This window comes from Notolabrus celidotus, chromosome 8 (assembly GCF_009762535.1).
Source record: "Notolabrus celidotus isolate fNotCel1 chromosome 8, fNotCel1.pri, whole genome shotgun sequence".
In the NCBI taxonomy this organism is placed as follows: Eukaryota; Metazoa; Chordata; class Actinopteri; order Labriformes; family Labridae; genus Notolabrus; species Notolabrus celidotus.
In genome coordinates, this window is record NC_048279.1 from 10,531,800 (window position 1) to 10,556,966 (window position 25,167).

The 25,167-nt window shown below is 40.9% G+C and overlaps 2 protein-coding genes across 2 annotated transcripts; one reads left to right on the forward strand and one right to left on the reverse strand.

Moving 5' to 3' along the window:
- Positions 1-978: 978 nt before the first annotated feature.
- mtmr7a (myotubularin related protein 7a) lies at positions 979-10,603 on the reverse strand. Its single transcript, XM_034690836.1, has 14 exons — positions 10,230-10,603; positions 9,807-9,929; positions 9,480-9,642; positions 9,069-9,226; positions 8,852-8,980; positions 7,445-7,579; positions 7,083-7,215; positions 5,327-5,436; positions 4,263-4,388; positions 3,832-3,881; positions 3,552-3,752; positions 3,107-3,241; positions 2,822-2,948; positions 979-2,705 (listed from the first exon to the last, which is right to left on the reverse strand). Exons 1-14 carry the CDS (start codon positions 10,251-10,253, stop codon positions 2,373-2,375), a joined length of 1,947 nt encoding a protein of 648 aa, XP_034546727.1. The 5' UTR covers positions 10,254-10,603; the 3' UTR covers positions 979-2,372.
- A 4,187-nt stretch (positions 10,604-14,790) lies between these two features.
- Positions 14,791-25,116, forward strand: slc7a2 (solute carrier family 7 member 2). The gene is made up of 12 exons (XM_034689386.1): positions 14,791-15,111; positions 16,391-16,771; positions 16,867-17,022; positions 18,055-18,220; positions 18,439-18,575; positions 18,655-18,877; positions 19,779-19,918; positions 22,214-22,316; positions 22,832-23,043; positions 23,118-23,284; positions 23,380-23,488; positions 24,040-25,116. Exons 2-12 carry the CDS (start codon positions 16,402-16,404, stop codon positions 24,225-24,227), a joined length of 1,971 nt encoding a protein of 656 aa, XP_034545277.1. The 5' UTR covers positions 14,791-15,111; positions 16,391-16,401; the 3' UTR covers positions 24,228-25,116.
- The last annotated feature ends 51 nt before the right edge of the window (positions 25,117-25,167 follow it).

Sequence of the window (25,167 nt, forward strand, 5' to 3'; positions counted from 1 at the left end):
AAAGTGGCCCCTGGAAGCCAGTGAGTAGTGCCCTTTGATGCCCTTCAGTGAACTTAATGTAAAAAGTTGGCTGAGTCTCTATGCTCCACTAGTGGGTTTAATGTAAACAAGTGATGTCTGGATGCCTCTTCAGTGAATAAAACATAAAAAAAGTGCTTTCTGGATGCCACTTCTCATATAATTGATATAAAAAGTGCCCTCAGGGTACCATTCCAGTCAATAAAATGTTAATAAAGTAATCTCATGGGTGCAAAAAGTGCCGTATGGATACCTTTGTATTGAACTAAAAAAAAAAAAAAAAATGCCCTCTCGATGCCCCTTTAGTGAATAAAACGTTAAAAAAGTGCCCTCTGGATGCCCTTCTCGTATATCTAATCTAAAAAAAAAGGGCCTTCAGGATGCCATTCCAATCAATACAATGTTAATAAAGTGCCTTCTGGATGCCTCTCCAGTTGACTGAGTCTCTATGACCCCGCCAGTGGGTTTCATGTAAACAAGTGATGTCTAGATGCCCTTTTAGGGAATAAAATGTGATAGTGTCCTATTTTTTTTTGCATTTGTTTGTTCAGCAAGATTTGTAAATTTGATTTAACACCCCAGAAAGTCTGAAAGAAGTAAGTGTCTCATCAGTTAATTTAACTATTTTATTTATATTGCAAAACTCAGTTATACAATGAACTTGTCAAAATAACAGAACAAATCTCACTGAGCAGTGGGCTTTATGCAGGGAGCTCAACATTTTCTGAGGGAGGACCCCCAGACCGTCCTCTTGTTACCTCTACCACAATGTTTAAATTAACCCTAAACTATGAGTATCAGAGGTTTGACAGGAGGTGCCTTCTTTACCACCCTGCCCCTCAAGCAGCCTGAGTACGCTACTGAGTGTCACTGCTTCATTATCTGAAGAAATATTCATAACTTTACCAGAAAAACAAAAATTGGTAAACGATTGATTAAATGACAAGTAGACAAGTAAACACACCTTTCAATTCTTTATTTTGTTCTATTCATACGACTAGATTTTTGAAAAAAAAAAATAAAATGGAATAAAGTAAAACACTTTGATCCTCACTGCACAATACTCTTTGAGAATATCGTACACACCCTTAAACAGTTTGAGCAACATTATTAATCATTATGTATTTATTTTAACTGACACAGACAACATAACTTTGTTATTTGATCCACTTGACATATTTAGCTCTTATTCCACCAGAACAAATAGACAATAATATAAAGCTCTCTTAAGCAAGGTCAGAAGCTCTTATGACCACACAATTAAGACTCCCTGATACAAATTAAAACATGCATTAAAGAAAGATTACAGTAGTCAAAAAATATGTCATCGTACAAAAATATTTTCCCATGCTTAGCTTAATAATCTCTGCTTTGTTCGTTTGCAGTATTGGAGTGTATCAAATACATTTAGGTTAATAAAGGCAGCACTTTAAATACCTATTTTAGAATTGAGATGACACAACACTCAAAGTGTTGTTCCAGTGTTCACATGCTCTAGTTTGCTGCTTCAGTACCAAGTAGACTTCTCATTAACTCTGTGCTCATCTTGTACTATCAGGCAGCTACACTCCTTTGGTAAGAATTTTGGTTTGAGGAAATCAAAACACGTACTTTGGGACGTAAACATTGCTACATTGTGACTTGAACTACATTTTGGATTTCACAGGCTACTTCTTGATACTCCAAAGTGACCATAAGATGCGACAGTACGTTTATAGGGTTAACAAACAAATTATGACAAAGGACTCAAGGAGTTAACTCTTTAGAGACACAGCTACATAGCTGAGTTATTCTGAATGCTTATAACAGCTTGTGTTAACAGATTATATTGTGAACTCGTCTTTTCCTTGTTAACGACGTACAATTTAAATATGCTTTTAATTTATTTATTTTTTATGATTTGCAAAGAGATTCTTGTTTTATCATGTCACTGACCCATCTGATGAGTTCTGTTTTAATTTCTGTTCTTATAAAATGATTTTGGTTTTTCTTTCATATTACTGCATTTCAATATATTAATAAGGAACTCTGTTAAAACTCACAGGTACATTAAACAGTACAGGTGACTACTTCCTGTCTGTTTTCTTATGGTCTTTACATTTAAAACAAAACATCTGATAGACACAGTATGTGAAAGACCATAGCAAAAACCAAGCACACAGCTAACTAACCCCTACAGTGTACATGAGAACAGGAAATGTCCACCACCCCACATGCAAACAAAAGTGCAAATCAATTGTGTAACCTCACTTGGCCCATAGCTGGGTTACTTGGTGAATATAAAGGCAGTGTTTGTTCGGTGGCCCTGTTGATGGCTTGTTGGTGTTGCACCCTTCACCAAATGCTACATTAGCTCAGGCAGCTGAGTTGATGGCTTCATCAGAGTCTGGATCCCTGGCACTGTCCTCGCTGAGTGGCGAGCGAAGGCTCAGGTCCGCAATCCCAGACTCCTGGTCGCTGCCATTGGAGAGGTTGAATTCAGATGTCTGGGTCAAGTCCTTGGTTTGGAGTACCAGGCCGCTGTCTGGTGCTTTACGCTGAAAAGGGCTGCTGGTGAAGTAGTCCTGGGGGGTGTTAGCCAGAAAGAGGTCATTCCCACCAGCCCACGCTGTGGGGCTCATATCAAAGGACTCAGTTTTCTGAACTTCACCCCTCCACTCTTGATCCTTCTCCAGTTCAGCAATTTTCTGTTGATAAAGTGATGCAATGCAGACGTCAGTCATCCCCCATCACGAGTAAAAGCATTGCAGATGATTGATTAAGGATAAATAACAAACAATATGAATGTAAAGCCGTGTCCTACCTGTTTGTGTGAAGCCAGCTGCTCCTCCAACTGCTGTGTCTCCTCTTGGATTGCACTCAGGTAATCCTCAACAGACTGTCGAGGATGCATCCCTCGGTCAAAACGGTTGAACAGCCCTCTCCAAAACCTGTTTGAAGCATCAGATTTCAACTCTGAAGTGAGAACATCTCCAAATCCTTTTTCTTTGTTTACCCATTATATGGATTTATAACAAAACAGTGATTTCTTCCTAACATAGGTAACATGCTGTATTTTCATGTGTTGTTACTATTTGTAGGGACCTACTTAAAGCAGTAGGGGGCAGTAGATGGCCGAAGTAGCCCCTGTGTCTGGCTGTGGTCTTCTCGGTACAGAGGGTTGATGTAGTCTGCTCGGTTTGTCCACAGATAACTCCACAATGAGTGAGTTCTCTCAAGCAGTCTGTATAGAGGTCAAAACACAGGGAAGTAATAAAAACAGGGACAGGTAATATAAGAACATGATAAACACTCTTCTGATGAAAGAGAGAAACCTATGTAGCATCTTTTTTATATCTAGAATGGAGTAATCTACGAATATATACTAGAATGGAGTAATCTATGTTTGTATAAGGCATGTGATGTAATTTACGACCACTATCTGTCACTTCTCTTCAGTAGCCAGTCTCCTCTCAGTGCCGTGGCTCTCTCTCTTTCTGTGTGGGCTGTGAAAAGAAAAAGAAAGTGATGGTGGCTGCAGGTGTAAATCTCACCGCAGCTCTATCCTCTCCCGCTGGTTGTTGCCAATGAAGTTGCCAAACTGGCAGGAGTGGATGTGGCTGTGAATGGTGATGAGGAACCTCTCGTTGAACTCGAAGGCACAGGGAAACTGCTCCATGAGCTGCCACACGCACTCCAGGAACTGATCTATGATGGGGGACACCTCTTTAGGGTCTCCCATCAAGTGGTTGCACCTAGAGATCAGGAGAGGACAGTTAGCAAAGCAAAACAACAAAATCAGAAATGCTATGACAGTTTATTCATGAGTCAAACCTGTGAGAGAACTTGTGTCCAAATGAGATCCAGTCTTTCTCAATGAGGACCTATGTGAAAAAAGATCAAGTGTTATGACACGAGGAGCTGCAGAGTTTCAGAATGCTGTGGTTAAAGGTACGGTTAGTCCCTGCAGAGTGACTGAACCTCTTCACCCTCTGTGTGGGGTCATTTTCATCTGACTTTAGGGCAAGCTTGTCTATTACAGTTGTATTCCACGGTGGCTCTTAGTGGATTCTGAGTTAGCTTGCTGAAAATCCCTCTGATCCAAGATATAAGCTTATGAGCCCTGTTTGGACTACTCTCAGGTACAGTCACAATTTTCCTAGAATATGAAAACAGAGTGCAGGGCGGGGGTGTCTCATATTTATACTGTGGATATAAAAGGAGCTGTATCTAGAATAGGTATAGTGAAATTGTTTAGTATTTACCATAAGTCCTTTGAGGGTCCTGTAGTATGGATCAAGCAGCACACAGGCCACAGAGCACACCTGAGCAGTGCGGTCCCAACCGTCTGAACAGTGAACAAGGACACTGACACCCTCCAGTGCAACGGCCTTCAAACACAGACACAAAAAGTCCAGGAGGTGTGGCAGCACAACCAAGCAAACATATCTATACATTTAAATGTGGACTGAAGTCAAAGTGCAATTATGAGCACTGCTGTGTGCAGCCTAATAATAATAATAATAATAATAATAATAATAATGATAATGATAATGATAATGATAATGATAATGATGATAATGATAATAATAATAATAATATATTTATTTCTATAGTGCCTTTAAAAACAAATTTCTAAGCACTTAATATATCCAGATGTGAATTCTTCATACCAAAAAAAAGCCAGCAAAAGCTGAGCACAGTTCAGACTCTTAAACCTGACAAATCCTGCTGAAAAGGGCCTGGTGATAAAGGTTATCAATACTGTTGAGGCTTTCAGTACGAGCAGAGGAATAGACTCATTATGTTCTTATGGCAGCTAGATTGTTCTGTGTGATTGTTTTTCCTGTTTTTCCTCCACTTTGAGAGCTTAGACACAATTGATTTCATATATAAAAGCACTCTTGGGACTCCCAATTACGACAAGCAAAGCTGCCAGATATGTGTTCAGTTTTGTTCTGTTTTATTATTTGTAATTGATGATTTGCATCTCTTAGATACTACCTTCTTCCTGTTAGGCTGTACACACACGATGCCTGTTTGTGGCATTGATTAAATCATGTAATTAGGGTCTATAATTAGCTCAATTATGGTGAACCTCCAGGATTTGGCTGGTGGAGCCTGATGTATACTGTAACAACTGAGCTCTTGCAAGCGAGAGACGACACAAAATATGTACCACACACACACACACACACACACACACACACACACACACACACACACACACACACACACACACACACACACACACACATACACACACACACTTAAGCTAATATTGAGTGCAGTGGAGGGGCAGACAGCAGGGATTAACCTCCAGACCGACCTTAGCGATGAAGATGCCTGCATCCAAAACAGCTTTGATGTGCCTCAGCCAGCCTGAGTTCTCCAGACCTTCCAGGAAGTCTGACATGGAGGGGGAGCGCAGCTCACACACTGTAACCACAACACAGCTGTCTTACTGACAGGAAACATGGTGCATACCTGATCACACACAGCAGCAACTATATCCATAAATTTGAGTGTGGCATGAGAAAATATGGGTCACACTGCTTTATTATTTCTTTCATAACACACTCCCTTTAGCTTCTCATGTGACTGTTTAATTGGACCAGAGTCAGTGTTTTCAGTCACGTTAGCAGCCTGGCTCTAAAGATGTCAGTCTGTTTGATGCTCTGTCCAACATTTTGGGCCAGACTGAAATAGATCAAAAAATGTTGGATGGATTTCCAATGCATTTAAAAATGCATTCATGGTCCACAGAGGATGAACATCAGTGACTTTACTAGTTTGACTTTCCTCTAGCACCTCAGCAGGTCAGCGTTTGCACATATCTTAACCTCTTTGGATCAAATATCCTCAGCACTAACATCTTCTCTGTGTGTAAGAGCTGCAGTTCAGTTCTCATTAGCAAATATTAGAATGCTAATATGATACATGTGCCATAACTGACATCAACCTCTGCTGACATTATGAAAATGTTTGCATGAATAAGTAAACAAACATTTGCCTCATTTGACCACTGGGAACAAGTTTAGCCTCAGTGCACAGCTAAATGTAAATGTGACACATGAAAGTCCTGTCATGTCCAATACCAGTGACACAGATGAGACAATATAAGACGTATCCATTTCTGTAGGATATGGCTTCATGCCATCTGTTTGCTTATTTGAAAAACTTGAATTTATTTTTCCATCTTCACAGTAACATAAATATTTGAAAGTTCACTGAGGGGCAGAGTGACATAAGTTTCTCTACAGCTGACAGTTCATGTGCACACGCCAATTTATCACGGTAATGTTCCTCATTTGATCATGATTCTTTTGCCCTCTTTCTGCACTAATGGAGTTTTGTCTCAAGTGATCAAGTGTTTTCACCATCACTTCATGAGTGTCTGACCTATGAGAGCGCGTTGAGGCCACTGAAGGTAGAGTAAGCAGGTGAATGGGTTCACTCAACCTTTTATAATGCTAAGAAGAGCAGAAGTCTACTGTAACAAATGTTTGAGCCCTTGCTGCCAGGCAGGGGGTCTTTCAAAATCTCATTCAAGTGTGCTATCGGGTGGATAGTCAGACAGGCTCTGAAGGGTAGGCGCTGTCTCCAGTATTTAAAGACTTCCCTTGTGCTGCCAGGGGGGCAAAGAGTTATCACAACTAAGAACAGCTATAACTTTTCAGACTTGAAATCACATCATTCTCACGCCCTCGGCCTCTCTTTGGGGGATAAGGTCCTGCATTGTCCACTCCGGGAAACCAAAATAGCTCAGAAATAAAATCCAGATGGATTGAAAGTCTTCCTAGGAGCACCCCTGCACAATACCCAGAAATTCTCCAGTGGGCTCATTTGAGGCCTGATTGCAGCACAGTCTGGTCTGCATGAGTGCATTTGAAAGCCACAGGGGTAGCATGGGGTCTCGCTCTGCTCTGGTAATGTGAAGATCCAACAAATTTAAACAGACCATATCAGAAGAGATACATTTCCCTCCACAAACACTTCTGCGGTGAAACATTTCTGTCATAGTGATGAATGTGCTGCTGTTTTTACAGTAAATCTGAACTCATTAAGTAAGACTTGTTAATTACCTTCAAGCATTTTCTGCTGGCTGTTTCTCATGACATGGATGTTCTCGATACCAATGAACTGGAATTTAATGTTGGAATAGTTGTCTTCATTTTCGTAGCCTTTTCCTGCAGCTCGGTTTGCGATTGCATTCAGCTACAAAGACAAAAGATTAGATGCATTGTCATTAAATTAAACAAAACCGGAGAGCTTCACAAAAACATCTGTACCAATCATGTTTCAAAAAGCACATAGCCAGGATGTTTTTAAGGCTTTGGCTGTGAGCACATCCAGCTGGCAAAATGCAGTTTAGAAAATAAAGCCCACCTGAACATACAGCATTGCACTGTAACACTTGTATTTCTGCTAGGCACAGAGGGCTCACCTTAGGCCTGGTGTCCACCACATACATGAAGTCGCTGCGGGGATTGGACCTCAAGATGGCCTCCAGCATCTGTTCATCCTCCAGGCAGCGAGCACTGAAACCTGACAGGGGCTGGCTGCTACGGCAGATGGCAGCCTGGGAGGAGGTAAGAGGCACTCAGGCTTCATATGGGAATGTTTGCTTGTGTGAGAGAATATTTTGAAGGAGATGTTGTAACATTGATGAGAATGGTACATTTTGTGGGAAAAACAAATCACTGCACTTTTCTTTCCTTGCATGCTCTATTCAAAATACCACACCAAACAATTTCTCTTATCTCCATCGGGTGGCCACATGGGAAAAGGCCAGAGACCTTTGTGTGATTCTCCCTTCTGGCCCATGAACCAGAGTGGAGCCCCTTTGTAAAAAACCGAGCTCCACACACTGGACCCTGAGCCCTGGGAAGTTGACCTCAAACACATAAAGCACTCCCAACTGTCCGAGTAAGGATTAATTGAAGGGATTATGAATGTTCTGGCTTTTTCCCGAATCAGCTTTGGACGTGGTTGTGATTCATGGTTTGATTTAATGACAGAGTCATCCAAAACCATGGGACACTCTGAACAAGAACGTAAAAACTGCAATGGGAAAAAGGATTTGTCTTAGCTTTAAATCTTTGCTTCAAATCTTCAGAGGCTAACATTGCCCAGAAGCTTGGTTGTGTTGTTGTTGATGTACATTATTTAAAAGAAGGCCCCTTTACCTGAATGATTTTTGGAGGGGCATTTTTTCCAGTGCAAGTATCAAACAAACTAAAAACAAAAAATGAAGCAAACTAAAAAGTTTTTCACATTTGACGCCAGGTTAGTTAAATGAGCTACTCATCTATAAACAAAAAGAAAAACAAAAAAAAACAACCCTACACTGTGCAGAGGTTTCTGAGTCAGCTTATACCAAACCAAACAAAAAAATCTAGTGTTGCATTCATCTCACTTTTCAGTGTTGTCACTTTGCAGCACTGTTTCTAAATTTGTGAATTGATTCGCTTGTTCGCTTGAATCTTGGAGTCTCAGAACCAGTGTCTTTATCTGATCTGCAATTTCTGTGTCTATATCTGTTATTCAGAAACTTAAATACGTTAAAAGCATGGCTTGGTTTAAGAATATTCTTATCCCTCAATGGGAAAAAGTAACAAGAGCACATCTGCAGACAGTACCACTACATCAAAAGAAGTGATTTAAGGGTTTCTCTGATTTTTGATTTGAGTGATATGTAGAAAAAACCTCTTGGCTGCTTGAAGAGTGATGGACGTACTAAGGATGACTTACCTGTTCAAATAAATCACTAGGGAAACAAATGCTGGACCAGAAAGTCAAGCAAGGTAGTCATTTTTACATTTGATATCTTTTTATATTATTATTAACTTACATTGTTGTCTTTGGAGTAGTAGCACAAAGTGGGAAATCTGCCTCTGCTTCTGAACTTGGAGCTCCCGACGATGACCGGAGGTGTGGCGGACTCAGGCACAAACAGCTCAGGGGGGTACGTGTCACTCACCTTTGAACAAAGAACAAAAAATTATGCTACTGTCATGTCTGTAAGAGAACAGATGAGTACAACAGGTCATCGATGGTGACTTGCTGACCTTGTAATGTTGGTTGACAGGGGAGAGTTTCCACAGGGAGTTGGGGAGTCCCATTCTGCTGTGATCAGCCTTGAGGTCCAAGAAGTCCCATTCCTGACTTCTCTCCTCCTCATCCACATTGGGTTTATATGAGAAGCAATACAGTTCCTCATAACTCTCTGCAAGTTACAGTTCTGGTTTAGTTTGAGGATCAAAACCTCCAAATAAGTCAGAAGAAAACAGAAGAAAATAAAACTAAAGCCTTTGCAGTGATTTTTAAATGTCTTTAAAATATGTCCTTGTTATGAAATACTAAGGATCCCTCAGTTTCATTTATACAACCCATTCAACATCAAATCCAACACAGAAATCAACATATCTGTAAAAGCAAAGATGAAACAATAATGCTGTAGCTGACGTAACACATTTCACCTGGCTGGGAGAGGCGCTGTAGGGACAGGAATACATCCTGGCACTCCTGCTCTCGAGGTATGACGAAAGTAAGAACCTGGAAATTCTTACAGTGAATGAGCAGAGGACATCCCGAGTCTGTGGCTCCTTGTTTCTCTAAACTGCACACCAAACAGTGAAGCACCTGATAAAAGAAATGCAAAGCAAATACAGACAAACTTTGATACAATATCTTGACTTGTCCATTATTCAAGGTCTTGTAACAACACATTACCAAGAAACTTCCCCTCTAATAGGTTTTCAGACAGACTGATTTCTGGTCTTCAAGTGCACTGTGATTTTGTTTACCCATGTTTCATTGCGCACCCCAGTCCCCTTCTCCACAAAGATGGTGTGAGTGGCTGTCAGGTAGAGGGTGCCCACTTTACTTCTCTTGGGGGACACTTTGTCAAGCAGCTTGACATTCTCCACCTGGAAAAGAAAACCACATCATCCAAAATGCCTGATGCCTGAGCCTCTGACACAGCTGTAGTCAAGTGTTCATTGCAGTCACACACATCTGCTGACAGAAAGGCTGATAAGAGCAGGGAGGGCTCCCTGCCTACGTGGCCCACACAGCATTATAGGCCTTTTTCTCCACAGCCACATTGTTTAATCTTTCTAATTTAATTCTGCTGTTCGATTATGAGTACTTGACACTATGTGTAAAAGTGAAATGGGAGGCACAGTGCGGAAATAGGAGCTAATCACTGCAACCAGACCCGCGGTTACCTTTGGTAATCGGATGTGCTCCATCAGCAGCTGAGATACAACCCGCAGGCTCCTGCGATATCTGGAGTTCACTCAATACAGCTACGAACAGTAAAACATATATACAATAGTGATACAATATGCCTTATGTTAGCTTAAATGGCTAGGGTTGATCCTCGGCAGCGCGCAGGTAAACGCTTCCATAATATTGGTAATGCTGTTTCCACGAGAGCTGCTCTGCTGGGTCCTAAAGCGCGCCCGGTACCGACCCGAGGCCTTCAGCACGTTAAAGGGCATCTCAGGCCGCAAGGGACCAGATCTGACTCTACAACTTAACTGTCCTTTAATTACACCTCACAAGCCTTACTTTTATAAACTTTACTGAGGGAAACGTGTCATTCTGTATCTATTTGGTATTTATAAATGAGATATAGTGGTTTGATTTAGTCATTTATTAAGCTACAGTTGGCATAAGGCTAACAACAGTAGGCTAACCACTTTCTGAATGTCACTTTAGGAAAAAGACAAAAGCATTAGTAACTTACAGTATTAGGTATTATTTAATTCCACACTGCAAAAACTCAAAATCTTACCAAGTGAAATTGTCTCATTTCTAGTCAAAATGTCTTATCCCACTTGATTTAAGATAGATAACATTTGAACAAGATTGAGGGACTTCTATGACAATGCATCTTAAATATCTTGTTAAGTCAAACAATCTTAAAATTATCTTGTTTTGAGTTGTAATTTAGAAGAAACAAGATTTACTTAACATTTTATACATTTCTCAAGCTGAGATCTTATTTGTAGAAGACAGATAATCTTGATTTAAGACAAACCCTTTACTTGATTTAAGTAAATGCATTTTATTGGAGAAGCTATCAGAAAACAGCTCCATAGATAAAAGAAAGAAAGAAAGAAAAGTATTTTTTAGGGGGGGGGTTTAGTTTTCAGTCACTGTTTCTTCTAAATCAGATGAAAATATACATCCTCAAAATACATGCACACAATGAAACACCTACTTTAGAACATAGCTGGCTTATTCTAAAAAACAACGTGACTGAATATTCTTTTCTTTTTTTGAGTGAAAAAAATTGTTAGCATTCCTGGCTTATTCTGAGGCACTAAGCTTTAAAATACTGCTAAGTTTTCTAAATATTACGTCTTATTTTATGAAGTCTTACCACTTGTCTATTGCCAGATTTTTTTGCTTATTTCAAGGTAAAAGTACCTTGAAATAAGTTTTTTTTTTGGAGGGGCATTTTTTCCAGTGCAAGTATCAAACAAACTAAAAACAAAAAATGAAGCAAACTAAAAAGTTTTTCACATTTGACGCCAGGTTAGTTAAATGAGCTTCTCATCTATAAACAAAAAAAAAAAACCAAACAACCCTACATTGTGCAGAGGTTTCTGAGTCAGCCTTGTGCACATGTGTTTTTATTTATCCCAAGTGGACTATTGACCTGCTGATGTAATGTTGGATGAGGTGTTATTATTGAAAAGATAAGGGTTGAAGTACTAGGGTCAGATGTAGAGGTCTCATCAGGCAACATACGAGTAAATAAAGGATGACATTAGACTCTGACTGTAAACTGTATTTGCTCTGCATTATTCTGAAAGCAAAGTCGTAAATGGTATCATCTTTGCTGCCCAGATGTTGAGAGGTGCTAAAAAGTAGGCCAACAAACAATCCAAAATGTTATTGTGAGATTTATAGTATACAGCTTTGGCAGAGAGCATAAAATATGTAGTGTTTGGTTAACTGATGGTTGCACTGTTAAGCCGAGTATGTAGCTACTTTCAAAAACTCTCCAGCATATACAGATTGATCCCCTAGGATTAACACAAGATGTGTTAGCCAACATGTTTTTTTTTTATCTGCATGCCCACACTGCACTGTTTTGGCTCATCAAAGTTTTCTGACACCTCTCTTTTTGTAAGCTGTAAGTTTCTGTATTTTCCTCTGAGGCATTTTGCACATGAGTGAGCAGAGGAGCCATCTGTTGCAGGCTAGTAGACAGTAAAAACAATAAAAGTAGTTAGTTAAACTAAGCAGAAGGGATTGACTTACTGACGCCTGGCAGCTCTGCTGCACACACGCTCTTACTGAGCTACATTCATTTATGAGATATTAAAAATGAGCTTCATTCTCTGACAATAAAGCAACCACTCTAGCTCTACAATATTTCTGATGAGATCATTTCTTGCTGCCGTTTAGATAAGCCATCACATTGTGTGCATAAGGATTAACACAATCCACCTTTGATGACTGAATTTATATTTTCAGTTTGATGTCTGCTTAAGCAATATTATGTTAAAGAGGAGGTACGACCTCACATTAAAGCAGCAATTAAAAAATGAAGTGATCATGACAATGCAGAGGGTTGTTTAAATCAGCTATTCAATGAGGGCGATAAACCTGTGTTACCCTGCTGTTTTCTCAAAGGTTGATGCATTTTTAGAAGTCAGTGTTTCCTATTTAGTGAGCTCAGGGTGAATCAAACCATGGGCCTGAAGATTCTTTGACATCAGTAATCATTTTAACAAATTTGTTAATGTGCCAAGAGTGTTGGACCAAAATATTTTCAACATTCAATTTCCTGCATACTTATAAGAAATTCTGTTTGAATTTTACCATATCCAAATATTTGGCCAGTATATTCCATGTAAGATCATGGCAGTACATTTAAGAATTCAAACAAACGTAGAGCTACGGGCTGTAATGTACACTGTCTGTGATGTAAACTGACCTGGAGGGACAGGAAATCACTTTTAGCAGAGGAGAGAGAGAGAGAGAGTCTTAAGTGAAGATGGATACATCCATACATAATACTTCCTCCAACCTAATAAAAAGAGTATTAAGTCAAACTAAGAGCAGGTCATGTCTTCAGGCTTCTGTCTCCAGACTGTTCTTAAAATGTAATATGAAGAGGCTTTGTCCCACTACATTCAAAATCCGAACTACGGCTAGTAATCACCTCCTAAACTAATTTCTGACCTATTTCTGTACTCTGTCTCTGTTCATGTTTTTGAGGTATACCCTGGAATATGGAATATAAAACATGTCGATACAACCAGTCTAACAGATTAAATTTGGCATTTGATCTTTACTCGACCCAGATCAAGTTATTTATTGACTTTTTTTAGTAACCTTGATATTGCTCTTGCTTTCTGATTCTTCTCAGAGCTGTTTATGTGTCTGCCTTAGCTCTAATTCTTCTCTCCAACATTTTCTGGATACACTGGAGTTAACTGGAGCGAGCAGTCCCGCTGTCCGCAAGGCAAACACCACTCAATCTGTTGACCATATCCACCTTTTTGAAGCTAGGTCACTCAGCCATTGGGGGACAAATGCATTCAATTGGCTTCACAGAATTAGTGCATGTCAACAGTGAGCCAGTGTCCCCTTTCCATCCTTTCCATGGTTACAGTGGCTACCTGGATGTGAAAAAGTTGAGACTAATTGTAAAGTTTTAATAATTTTTTGAGGCCAGGACGATTGCACAAAACACATTGTTTACTGAACCATAATAAGAAAACGTATGCAGGATGATAGAAGACAGTGGTAGAAGATTCTCTCTTTGAAAGAGGGATTGGATGGATGCAATTTTGCCACTGAAATCTTCTGTTTGTATCCATGCCAAATCTGATTTTTTTTTAGGCCTATTTAGAAGATGAATGTGTATTGTGTAAGACAAGCCACAAGAATTAAGAGTAGTGTGTTCAGCCTGTCCACCACCAAGTTAAGTACCGGCTCTCCAATCAGCATGCAGGTCAGATAATCAGCCCCTGCAGCCAAGCCTTAGTGGGCCAGGGGCCATGATATTCGGCTGCTTGGCTGGATGGACAAACTAAGAGAGACCTGGCTGTTTTGATGTCACAGAGTCTCTGCTCTGCTGGTTTGATCATGCTTCCAGCTGCCACCTTCCCACTGAGCTTTCAAGCTGGTTTGAGCTGGTCTTGGCACTTTATTGCCTCCACTGCACACTCAACCCAAGCAGGAAGGAAGTGTTTGGCAGTGTTTTATGGAAAAATGTGACTTTTATCCAGTAAAAGAGCTCAAACGTATAACTTGAGTTTCTGTGGAGGTGCTAGTCTTTTGGTGTACCACAGTGAGCTGTGCTATTGATTTTGTAATGTGTATGGGTCTAATAGCTCAGGGAACATTGAGCAATACTTGTCTTCCATTAGGAGGACTTAACCCCCCAGTGTAACTCGTCCACCCTTCATTGACCAATCAGCACCCATGCTTTTAGCAGCACTCCAGTGGGCTGCACTGGGCAAACACAAGTGTCTGCCTCAATGTTTGTCAACGCCAGTTGCCTAACCATTTATCAGTAGTCAGTATGCATGTGGGCAGCTGGGATCTATTTATCCTGAGAGTGCATTAGAAATCACTAACTCTTCCAACAAGACTCCTTATTTTTGTCTGTCCTGCTGTGCCATCTCAGGAGTAAAGCCATTGGTGCAGTGTTGTTTCCAGAGTTTAACTCCCCCAAATTTCAAGCATGGAGGTTAAATCCCCCCTCCCCAATTCCCTGGGGTTGCCTCCTCCCTCTTGTCTCCCTGTTCAAGGGACGTCACTCCCCTGGCTGCGGCGGGACTGGGAGTCTGAGGGGTGAGGCAGGGGCAGATCCTATGAAGAAACTCTGGGGACAGAGGGAGGCGTGAATGCACTGCTCCGCGGAGTACATGCCAGCATATGATTGAGTGTTGAGCAGAGTGCTGTAGCACAGTTTGAGGCAGTACTTCCTGGGATCAGTGGATGTAATTTAACTTTTACCTGTGCTCCTTGTGCAGCTGATCTGCTGGACCCTGCAGAAAAAAAGTTTGGAAGGAAACAAACCAACCCTTCAAACAGCAATCTGTGTAAACTCTCAAGTCTCATTCACAGTGTCAAAAGGTAAGTGCAAAACTTTGTACAAATTTTGTGTTTTACTTGACTGGTGTTGAAATGTAATTTTAAGATGTTTTCAGTGGCATTGAGTTGTTTTTAAAGTGGCAGCCTTTGCAAAGATATTAAACAAGTCCAGTTGAAGACACAATTCAGCTGTAGGATGTTAAAAACACTGACATGTGGACTTATAGTGATAGTTCACTTTTCAAATGTCATTCTCTACAATCATCACTTTTCATCAACTGTATACTTGAGATGCTGTAATATAATCCACATTGTAATGCTAATGAGCTGTCACATCCAAAACTCATTTCTTGTGGTCTGAAGAAACACACTTGAATAGAGATCATTGCATATTTTGAATGGTCGTCAGCATTAATTTACGGTCAAGACAATCAGAGAGCTGGTTCAAAGAAGTAGGCTTAACTTCAAAAGCAAGCAAAGAAACTATTCACCAGGGAACGGGCATATTTCACTCCTCTTTTATCAATATGTAACCATGCAAATATTTTAGGCAGGGGCCTCAAGAATCCTGCTAATGAAAAGAGACACTTTTAGGTACAATGAAAACAAAGAAGACCTTGCAGTTTGCCTATTTATGTCCTTTTTTATGTACTCAGAGTGTGTGGAATGTCTTCATTGTGTTATGGTGGTGCATTGATGGTCCCCTTATGAATGCAGCTCTTTGAGTACTTAGATCTGCACCACAACCCCAAACAATGGATTTTAATGGGACACTACTGTATGAACTTTACCACGCTATAGGACTTGGCAGCCTTCCTAGAACGGATGTCAAAGTTGGTTGGGTAAAGATCCATCTCAACAGCGCTAACTCACCTTTGTGTCATCATCTCATGTTATGCAATTGACATTTCAGCATTTTTTTTAAAGAGAACAAGTTTCAGGAAAATTTGGACCAGGTGGGGGGGAAACCAAACTGTGCTCACAGACTCAATCTGTGTCTTCCTAACTTCTGCATCTCTACTGAATGTTAAAAAGCACAAAAGAGAATATTCAAAGAAGAAGAGCAGTAGAAGTGATTTAGTTTTGTTTTCCTCTCCCTTGAGCTTTAACAGCTTTTCTTTGTTCATTTAAAATAATCTATCTTTAACTGTGAGTCTGTACCTTACAGGCCCTCATGCTGTGAACACATGTACTTGTACTCCAACACTCACTCATGCCGCAGGGCTGTCTTGAGGGTGTGTCAAAGAATCTGCTCTTTTACACACAGTAATTCAAACCATGGCCACTCAGGTTTTCACTCTTTTCTCTTCCCCTCTGTCAGCAGGTGTCAACATGTTGGAGCAGGTTCTGTCATTTGGCCGCTCCCTGGTGCGCAGGAAAATGGTGGACCTGAGCAACCTGGAGGACTCAAAGCTGTGCCGCTGCCTGGGAACCGTTGACCTCATTGCCCTTGGAGTGGGCAGCACTCTGGGTGCTGGCGTCTATGTCTTAGCTGGTGAGGTGGCAAAGGGAGACTCAGGCCCCAGTATTGTCATCTCCTTCCTGATTGCTGCCCTGGCCTCTGTTATGGCCGGGCTGTGTTACGCTGAGTTTGGTGCACGTGTCCCAAAGACTGGCTCTGCTTACCTTTATAGCTATGTGACAGTGGGAGAGATCTGGGCCTTCATCACTGGCTGGAATCTCATCCTCTCTTATGTTATTGGTGAGTTAATGTAAATCTTTACGTGCTTATTAAGAGAGCACATGATTGATGAGGAGAAAGTGATGGCTCACTGTCTGTTCATTGCTTTCTCACAGGAACCTCCTCAGTTGCCCGAGCTTGGAGCGGCACATTTGATGAAATGATAGGAGGACACATAGAGGTTTTCTGTAAGACTTACTTCAGCATGAACTCTCCCGGCTTGGCTCAGTACCCTGACTTCTTCGCTGTCTGCCTGATTCTGCTGCTCTCCGGTAAGCATCAGATACAGACTGAGAATACAAGTGGATGCATCGCGCCAAAAGTAGCAGAGAAAGAGCATAGATAGATTTCCTAAAAAACTCTCTTTAGTCAGAGCTGGAATGATCTAATGCAAACAAGTCAGGATAGTGTGTGACACATGATTAATAGAGAATGACAATGTGAGTCCTCAGGGAGCCCCCCCTTCATTTTCAAGAACTCCCTGATCACCCTGAAAGTTTCCAGCAGCACCCTGCTTCTCTTTCCCACAGTCACATAATAAAATCTGAGAACTTTCCAGAACAAGCATAGTTTCTTTACAACCCCACTAGCTGAGAGTTTAGTATCTTGAACCGCTGTTGAGAGTTTAGAGAGTAGTTCATATTAAGTAGTTCATATTAATTTCCCGTGGTCGTTTTGACTACAGTTCAGGAATTCATAACTTCACATGTTTTGGTTCGATTCCACCTTTATGGCCCTCAGGCTGAGACTGAGAAAAATGGTCTCGTGTGTTTTATCCATGGGTCTGCCAATGCAATGATGAGATTATGTCAATGTGACCCTCACACAGCCCTCCAGACTTTGGTTGTTTACAAGGGCCAGATGTCAGAAAAACTTGAGGCTTTATCACTTCCTTATTTTTATTGCGCTCTGAATTTATCTGCACCATTTTAAAATGTAAAGATTTATACGTTTTCCACCAGATTTCTAGATTCTGAGCACTTCAAATGAAAAGGGTTAACAGTAAATGTACCTGTCACTCTCTTAAGTTGTGTAAAAGCCTTGACTTTGTGGTACAGACACTCCTGTCGCACTCATCCTAATACCTTGGTGATCATACCTAGACTCTACTTCACGTCAAACACTTTTGTTTGTGAACAGTGATTTAAAGCAGCTGTTAAACTACGATTGACACTGCATTCAGATTAGACCTGCTTACTGCTAACTACATGACATTATCAGTATATATATTGATTTATTAACACTTCGGTTTCACTTTACTCCCCTCAAAGTGCTGAACTGACCTTTCTTTTTGCCCAACACAGGACTCCTATCATTTGGGGTGAAGGAGTCGGCCTGGGTCAACAAAGTCTTCACTTCAATCAATGTGCTGGTTCTCTTGTTCGTCATCATCTCTGGCTTTGTCAAAGGAGACACAAGCAACTGGGAGATATCAGAAGAATCTCTCATAAATGTCACCATAGTAAAGAGGTAATTTATTCATTTGTTAACACTTGTTTGTCTGAATACTTCTCAAATGCAAAGCTGTTACTTAAACAACATCAATCATTGCTTCAGTGTGACTGCTGGTCTGTTTATTTTTCGTTTTAATATTACAATCCCTTTCAAACACGCAGCAGTGGCCAAACCTTACCTCATGTCTACTCTTCCAGGTAAAGCGGTGCTATCTGACAGTTTTGATGTTACAGGAATCTTTCAGTGACGGCCAACGTGAGCAGCGATTATGGAGTGGGAGGATTTATGCCCTTCGGCTTCAGTGGAACCTTGGCTGGAGCTGCTACCTGCTTTTACGCCTTTGTGGGGTTTGACTGCATTGCAACTACAGGTAAGCTGCTTGGGACGAGGTCTGATAAAGTTTTATGAAAGCTTAAATCTGAAGGTATTTGTGTTTGTGCGTGTGACAGGTGAGGAGGTGAGGAACCCTCAGAGAGCCATTCCTATCGGCATCGTGGTGTCCCTGACGGTGTGTTTCCTGGCATACTTTGGTGTGTCAGCTGCGCTCACACTCATGATGCCCTACTACCTGCTTGATGAGAAGAGCCCTCTGCCTATGGCGTTTGAATATGTGGGCTGGGGTCCTGCTAAATATGTGGTCGCTGCAGGTTCACTGTGTGCGCTCTCCACCAGGTAACCACTGAGTTGACTTCTTAAGAATAAGTTGAAGTTAAAAACAAACATATACATTATAGATGGAAAGCACTGAGATGTAAGAGTAACTGTAAGTCAGCTTAATTGTATCATATGAACTTTAATTGATGTGCTTGCTATAAACGGGCGATAATGGTGAACGAGATCCGGCCAAATATCTTGACCATATCTCTCAGTCAGTGTCTTGTTATAGGATTGATTCCTTTGTGTGTTATGCAGTGGGTGCAGTGGTTAATTCTCTCTGTTTTTAAATACCTGCATGCTTTGACATATTCTATATGCAATTGAAGTATCCTAAAAAAGGTGGCCACGCTTTTCGCAAATCCTCAAACTGTTGTGACCTTATTCAGTCTTTCTTTCCTGAAGGTTCGCTTTATCAATTACCCTTCATTGTTTCTATCTGGAAAACCTGCTGAATGTCAACCATCAGCTTATCCCATGATCTGCATTCATGTGCATATCATCAAATTTAACTGGAACCAATTATATTTAATTACTTTGGGGTCCGCCTTTCAACACTTGTTTTTGATTAATTCTAAGAGTGATAAAAACTCCCTGACACATTCATGTTATTGTACTGTATGTTTGGATGTGAAGTCTGCACTGCTGGAAATAGTCATCACTCAAAGGCTTATAAACTCCTTTTGAATCCAACACCAAGCAAAACTTCAAACTATGAAAAGCCTCATGGCACACGTCTCAAGATATTGTCTATGTTCTAAGCTGAATGATACAAAGTTATTCTCTAAAATATGCACCTACAGGAAAGAAAGACCCTCATAATTGAAAGCAGTGATTGTGAGTGTAATTATGTGTATGTCTGTGTTTTCGGGGCTTTGACTAACGTGTTGGTCTTGCATGTCTCTGCTGTCTCATGCAGTCTGCTGGGTTCCATTTTCCCCATGCCTCGTGTAATCTATGCTATGGCACAGGATGGGGTGCTTTTCAAAGCCTTAGCACGAATCAATCCTAAGACGAAGACCCCACTTATTGCCACTATGACTTCCGGTGTAGTCGCAGGTGAGATCCGTGGAGAGTCCAGTGAGATCACTCCTGCTAATCTTTCTCCACCAATCAACTGTGAAAGACACAAACAAACATGCACATGATTTGGTTTTTCTCCTCCTGACACTGATCAACACACCCTGAAGATTATAAAGTCTAGTTTGAAGAGGTTTTCCCTCCATAAACACAAGTTGTTCTTTCACAGTTGTGCAGGTGTCATGTTTTCTTTCCCAGAATGCCCTCAACTTAACCATGAACCCTCTTCTTCCTAGCCTGTTGGGCTCCATGTTCCCTCTGCCGCGCATTCTCTTTGCCATGGCACGAGATGGCATTCTGTTCAAATTTATGTCCAAAGTGAGTAAGCGCCAGTCGCCTGTGGCTGCCACCATGGCGGCAGGTACCACTGCGGGTAAGCTCCCGAGACCAGGACTCGCCTATCATGGGGTTGTAACGTGGACTTGTTTGGGAATGCACATGGTGTGGTGGTGGTGATGGTGACTGCATGTTAACATGGTGATGGTGTTTCCCAAAGCATGAGAATATAAGGCTGATCAGTTCATGGACTTTTACCTATTTTGGGTCAATCTAGTGTTCACCACCTCAGCCTCTGTAGCTTTAAGACACTTTTCTGAAATCAAAGAGAGTAAGCTAGCTTCTTACAGCAACATTATAGTGATGAGAAGACCTCATGTGGCTACTCAAGCCACCTGAGACTGAAAACAAGAGGAAACAAGCAGCTATAGGATTTGACAAATTTAGATAAGTATTCCTTTTGGCACCTCTTAAGCTCTCTCAGACAGCTGGCAATGGAAAAAAAAAATACAATATCTGGTTTTCCATGTGTTATGTTCTGGGTTTTATTGCTGGGAGCACTGACTGCCTGAAGCCTGGTACACATGTCATTCACATCTACCACGTATTACTTTCTTGCCACGAAAGCAGCACGATTATACTAATGTCTTACTATTCCCCTCCATTTAATTGTTAATTAGGAGTTACAGGGAAGCCTTATTTAAGTCAAAGACGGTATTAAAGTTTTATTGAGTTTCTTTTGCCTAGCTGGATAAATTGTACACAAGCTCTGTAAGGAAGAGAAGGTCAGTAAACTTGAGAGCATCAATAAACGGGGGAGGTGCTGAATAAAACTAAGATGCTACATTGTGACGAAGAAACGTTTCTGCAACTAGTTTTTAAAATAGTTGCTTTTGTACTTAAACTCTATACTTTTAAATACCATAAATTCCCCTTACACTAGGTTATATAAAAAATGATTAACTAAATTAACTAAATTTATAACTAAATTATAAAAACTTTGACTTGATTTTTTGTTAATGCTAACCTAGGTGACTCAGAACATAGAGTCTATATTTGTTGTGGTTGCAGTTGCATAGATTCTGGTCCAGCAGGCTGGCCCACATTAAAGCAGGACTAAACATTCAACTAATGAGGGCTTTGAAACACACATTTTACCACCTACTTTAAGTCTTAATAAGATAAGTTATTATCTAATTATGTTATTATCTCCGGTTATTATTACATTTTTACCTCTTAAAATGATTGAGTATATTTGATGTTCAAGTTGGCCTTGATGGGACTTGCGTGGTTTTCCTCACATATTAGAAATGCCTGCTCCCAAAGCTTTCAGAGCTGAGCTTGATTCAGTTTAACCCAGGTTCAGTCCATGGCTGGATTCTGCTCGCTGTTTCCAGGATTTGGGGCTGAGACCTGCAAAGTTATGAGCTGATAAAGCGTTGGGCAAATGTCTTAGTAGGGACTCACTACACCCACAGAGAGGAAGACAGGCCATGTGCTGAGCAACTGGGCCGGGAAGCTTTCTTTATTATTTTTGTTTTAATATAAGGTTGTGAGAAGCAGCGGATGTAGTGGTGCTCAGTGTTTGAACTTCACTGCTGTGATCAGCTCCATACTGGAGCCTGGTGCTGAGATACATGTGAGAAACTCCACAGTGTATCTCACATCAAAAGACACTTGGTGTGGAGAGGATTACAGCTGTCAGCCCGGGGAAACATTTGGACCTTTTCTGTCTTATTACTGCGAAAACATGCTGCATGAATGAAATTTGCATCTGTTGATGTTATGTTGTCTTTTTGGATGTTATGTTTGAAAGCTTTTCAATTCATATCTGCTGGGACATTTATGTTGCACTTCTGATTGTTGATGGTATGACATGTTTTTATGTATGATGTAATTTGTTTTGTCAGTAATCAGTTATTATTCAGCTTCCTTTTATTATTCCTTCAAAGATTACATTCTTGTGGTAACTGTTTTTTATTTCCCTGCTCACTTTAGCCATCATGGCCTTCCTGTTTGACCTCAAAGCGTTGGTGGACATGATGTCCATTGGGACTCTGCTGGCCTACTCGCTGGTCGCTGTGTGTGTACTCATTCTCAGGTGTGTACGTTCATAAATAACTACACAACAAAATCTCATGAGGCAGAATCGTATTTGTGCAACTTTGTGAAACTGCTTTTAAAAAAAACCCAACCACAGGTATGAGTACTACGTGGTGTAACACACGCCTTGTGTGATTGCATCACAGTGGTGATGTAAGACCTGTGAATGCTCTCATTGTATGAATGTGAAGTGGCTGCTTGAGTGAAAGATGTTTACTCAAGATCTGTGTTCTTACTAAACTGTGTACACCTCTGCTGTTTGCACTCAGGTGTCTGTCTGCCACAGACACAGTAAACACAGAGGCAGTGTTTGGTTTCAACAGGATTGAAAATGTATTAAAAACAAACACATTGGATGTTTCACAATGACAGACGTGTGTAGCTGTGTGAAGCCTTCTGGATATGAACAAGTTCAGAGCTGAAACACTAAATATTTGAATAAGTAGTTTGTCTGTCTCTTGTTTGGGCTTTAACCTTTAGTGACCTTTAATCAGTGTTCCTCCTGTCCTCTAGATATCAGCCTGATGGAACTATGGAGGGGCGACCAAGCTCTGGAGAGAAGGAATTCCTGTCCTCTGAGGAGGGCGAGTCTGAGCTGACCGAGTCTGAGTCTCACCTCCACATGCTGAAGGGCGGCAACCCCACCATTCAGGCTGTTCTGCACCCTCCTGTCTCCCCCTCTGAGCATTCCTCCAGCGTGGTCAACATGAGTATCAGTGTGCTAGGTAAGCGGGCCCCGTTAATCCCTTATCAAGTGTCATTAAGGATATGAGGATTAAATGTGTGTTTTCAATCACAGTGTTGCTGGTGTGCGGGATGAGCTATCTCACCACATACTACATCGACTGCATCCTTGGTTTGGAAGTGTGGATCTTGGCGTCGCTGTCTATTTGTCTCCTCATGTTCAGTGGCTGCACCTTCATGATCTGCAGACAGCCTCAGACAAAAAAGAAGGTCTCCTTCATGGTGTGTAGCAGCTCAATGTGTCGTTTTGTTATCAACGTTATCAAATGACACCAATCCTGCATGAGATGATGAATATGTGCTGTTTTTCATCTCAGGTACCGCTTCTGCCTTTTCTGCCCATTCTGAGTATTTTTGTCAATATTTACCTCATGGTCCAGCTGAGTGGAGACACATGGATACGTTTCTCTGTGTGGATGGCTGTGGGTGAGTGTCTTTGGACTATCAGTCCAAAAATTTGCAGCCATGACCGATCCTAACTCTATAAAATAATAGATTGACATTCTTAACGTACATAAGGCTCCCTCTTTTTGCATGATGCTGGATAAAAAGGTCAAGACCTCTCTCATGTATGCATGAACTCTGAACTAGAGAGATGTTATCCTGGCATTGCATATAATCTGGAGACAACAAGCTACTACTTCCAGTTTCCAGTTTTAGTTCCATATATTTTTTAAGCTTATTTTTGAGCTTTCCTGCCTAAGTGGACAGGATGGAGGATATAATAGGAGGCTGGTGAGAGAGTGTGGAAAGACTACCTGCTTTCAGGGCCTTAGACTCTGTACACAAGGCATGCAATTCAACCGCTAAGGCTAACTGGTGCACCATGCTTTCATATTTAGCAAACAGATATGAGAGTAGAACTAATCCTCTAATCTAACTCTTCAAAATAAAAAGAAGATTTTCCAAACATCAAACTTATCTTTCTTTTCTTTTTATTAATGGAATCTCATATCTTGTCCATCACTTCTTCCCAGGCTTCCTGATCTACTTTGGCTACGGCATGTGGCACAGTCTGGAGCGTCAACGAAAACTCCAGGGTCCTCCAAACAGCAGCAGTACAAAGGAAAACAAAACGAGCAGCCGGGAGCAGCAGGCTGGTACAGACGCAGCTGAGAAGGACCAGGAGCGTTTCATCTGTCCAGAAAAGACCAGTCAGTGTTAAAAAGCACCAGCTCACTTACTGACTCTGTGAGGACACAGGTGCATAAAAGCACACAGCAGCTCTGCCTTGATGCACCTGTTTCTACAGCCTCACTCGGGGTGCAGCAGTCACAAGCACATTCAGTCTGCAAAGGACCGTCAGTATTTAGTATTAGCCGCCTGAAGAGGAGCTGCTCTATCACTTCTGTGGAACCTCATCTTATGTTGAGCTTTATGGACAGCACGGGGGCAGATTTAAGGACAGGTAACACACTGGAGAGTGATGTTCATTTCCCTTATGAATGAAGAACTGTGTCAAAGTTTCCTGTCTCATTCTGGGGACTTGGATGTGTTTTTACATGACACACTTTAGTCTCTTATTTTATACATTTGAAGCAGGCTTGTAAAAGTGATTTTCTTTATGCTAGAATAAACCTATGAAATGTGTGAAGGTAATGAAGGGACATTACAGATCCTCTTAGGATGTCCAAATATTACCAGCTATGTTACTTTGTGGTGAAAGTACTTACATATCTTTGACATAAGTAAGAGAGGACCAACATTAAGTATATTTTTAAAAAATGTGTTGTGCATTAATGAGAATTTGTGATAATTGTATAAAAGCAATATAAAGATGCTGCCATATTTAGACTAAATTGTTTTGTAGGCACTTAACACGTCATGACTCAGCTGACCTATATCCGAGCTCTGAGAGTAGGTCAAGTGCTGTTTGCATGTTTCTAGTTTTTATGTAATAGAACATATCCGTCTTCACTGAGGTGTCAGTAACTGTTGTGGTACTTTTATTCATCACAGCTTTATTCCTCCATTTATCTCTTCTGTGTGTCTAATCTGTGAACTGATATAATCCAAATATGAAGAGTGTTATTTGATACAGAGCTCTACTCAAATTTTGGATTTGCTTTTCTTCACTCTCATTACGTCATGCTGTATTTACTCCT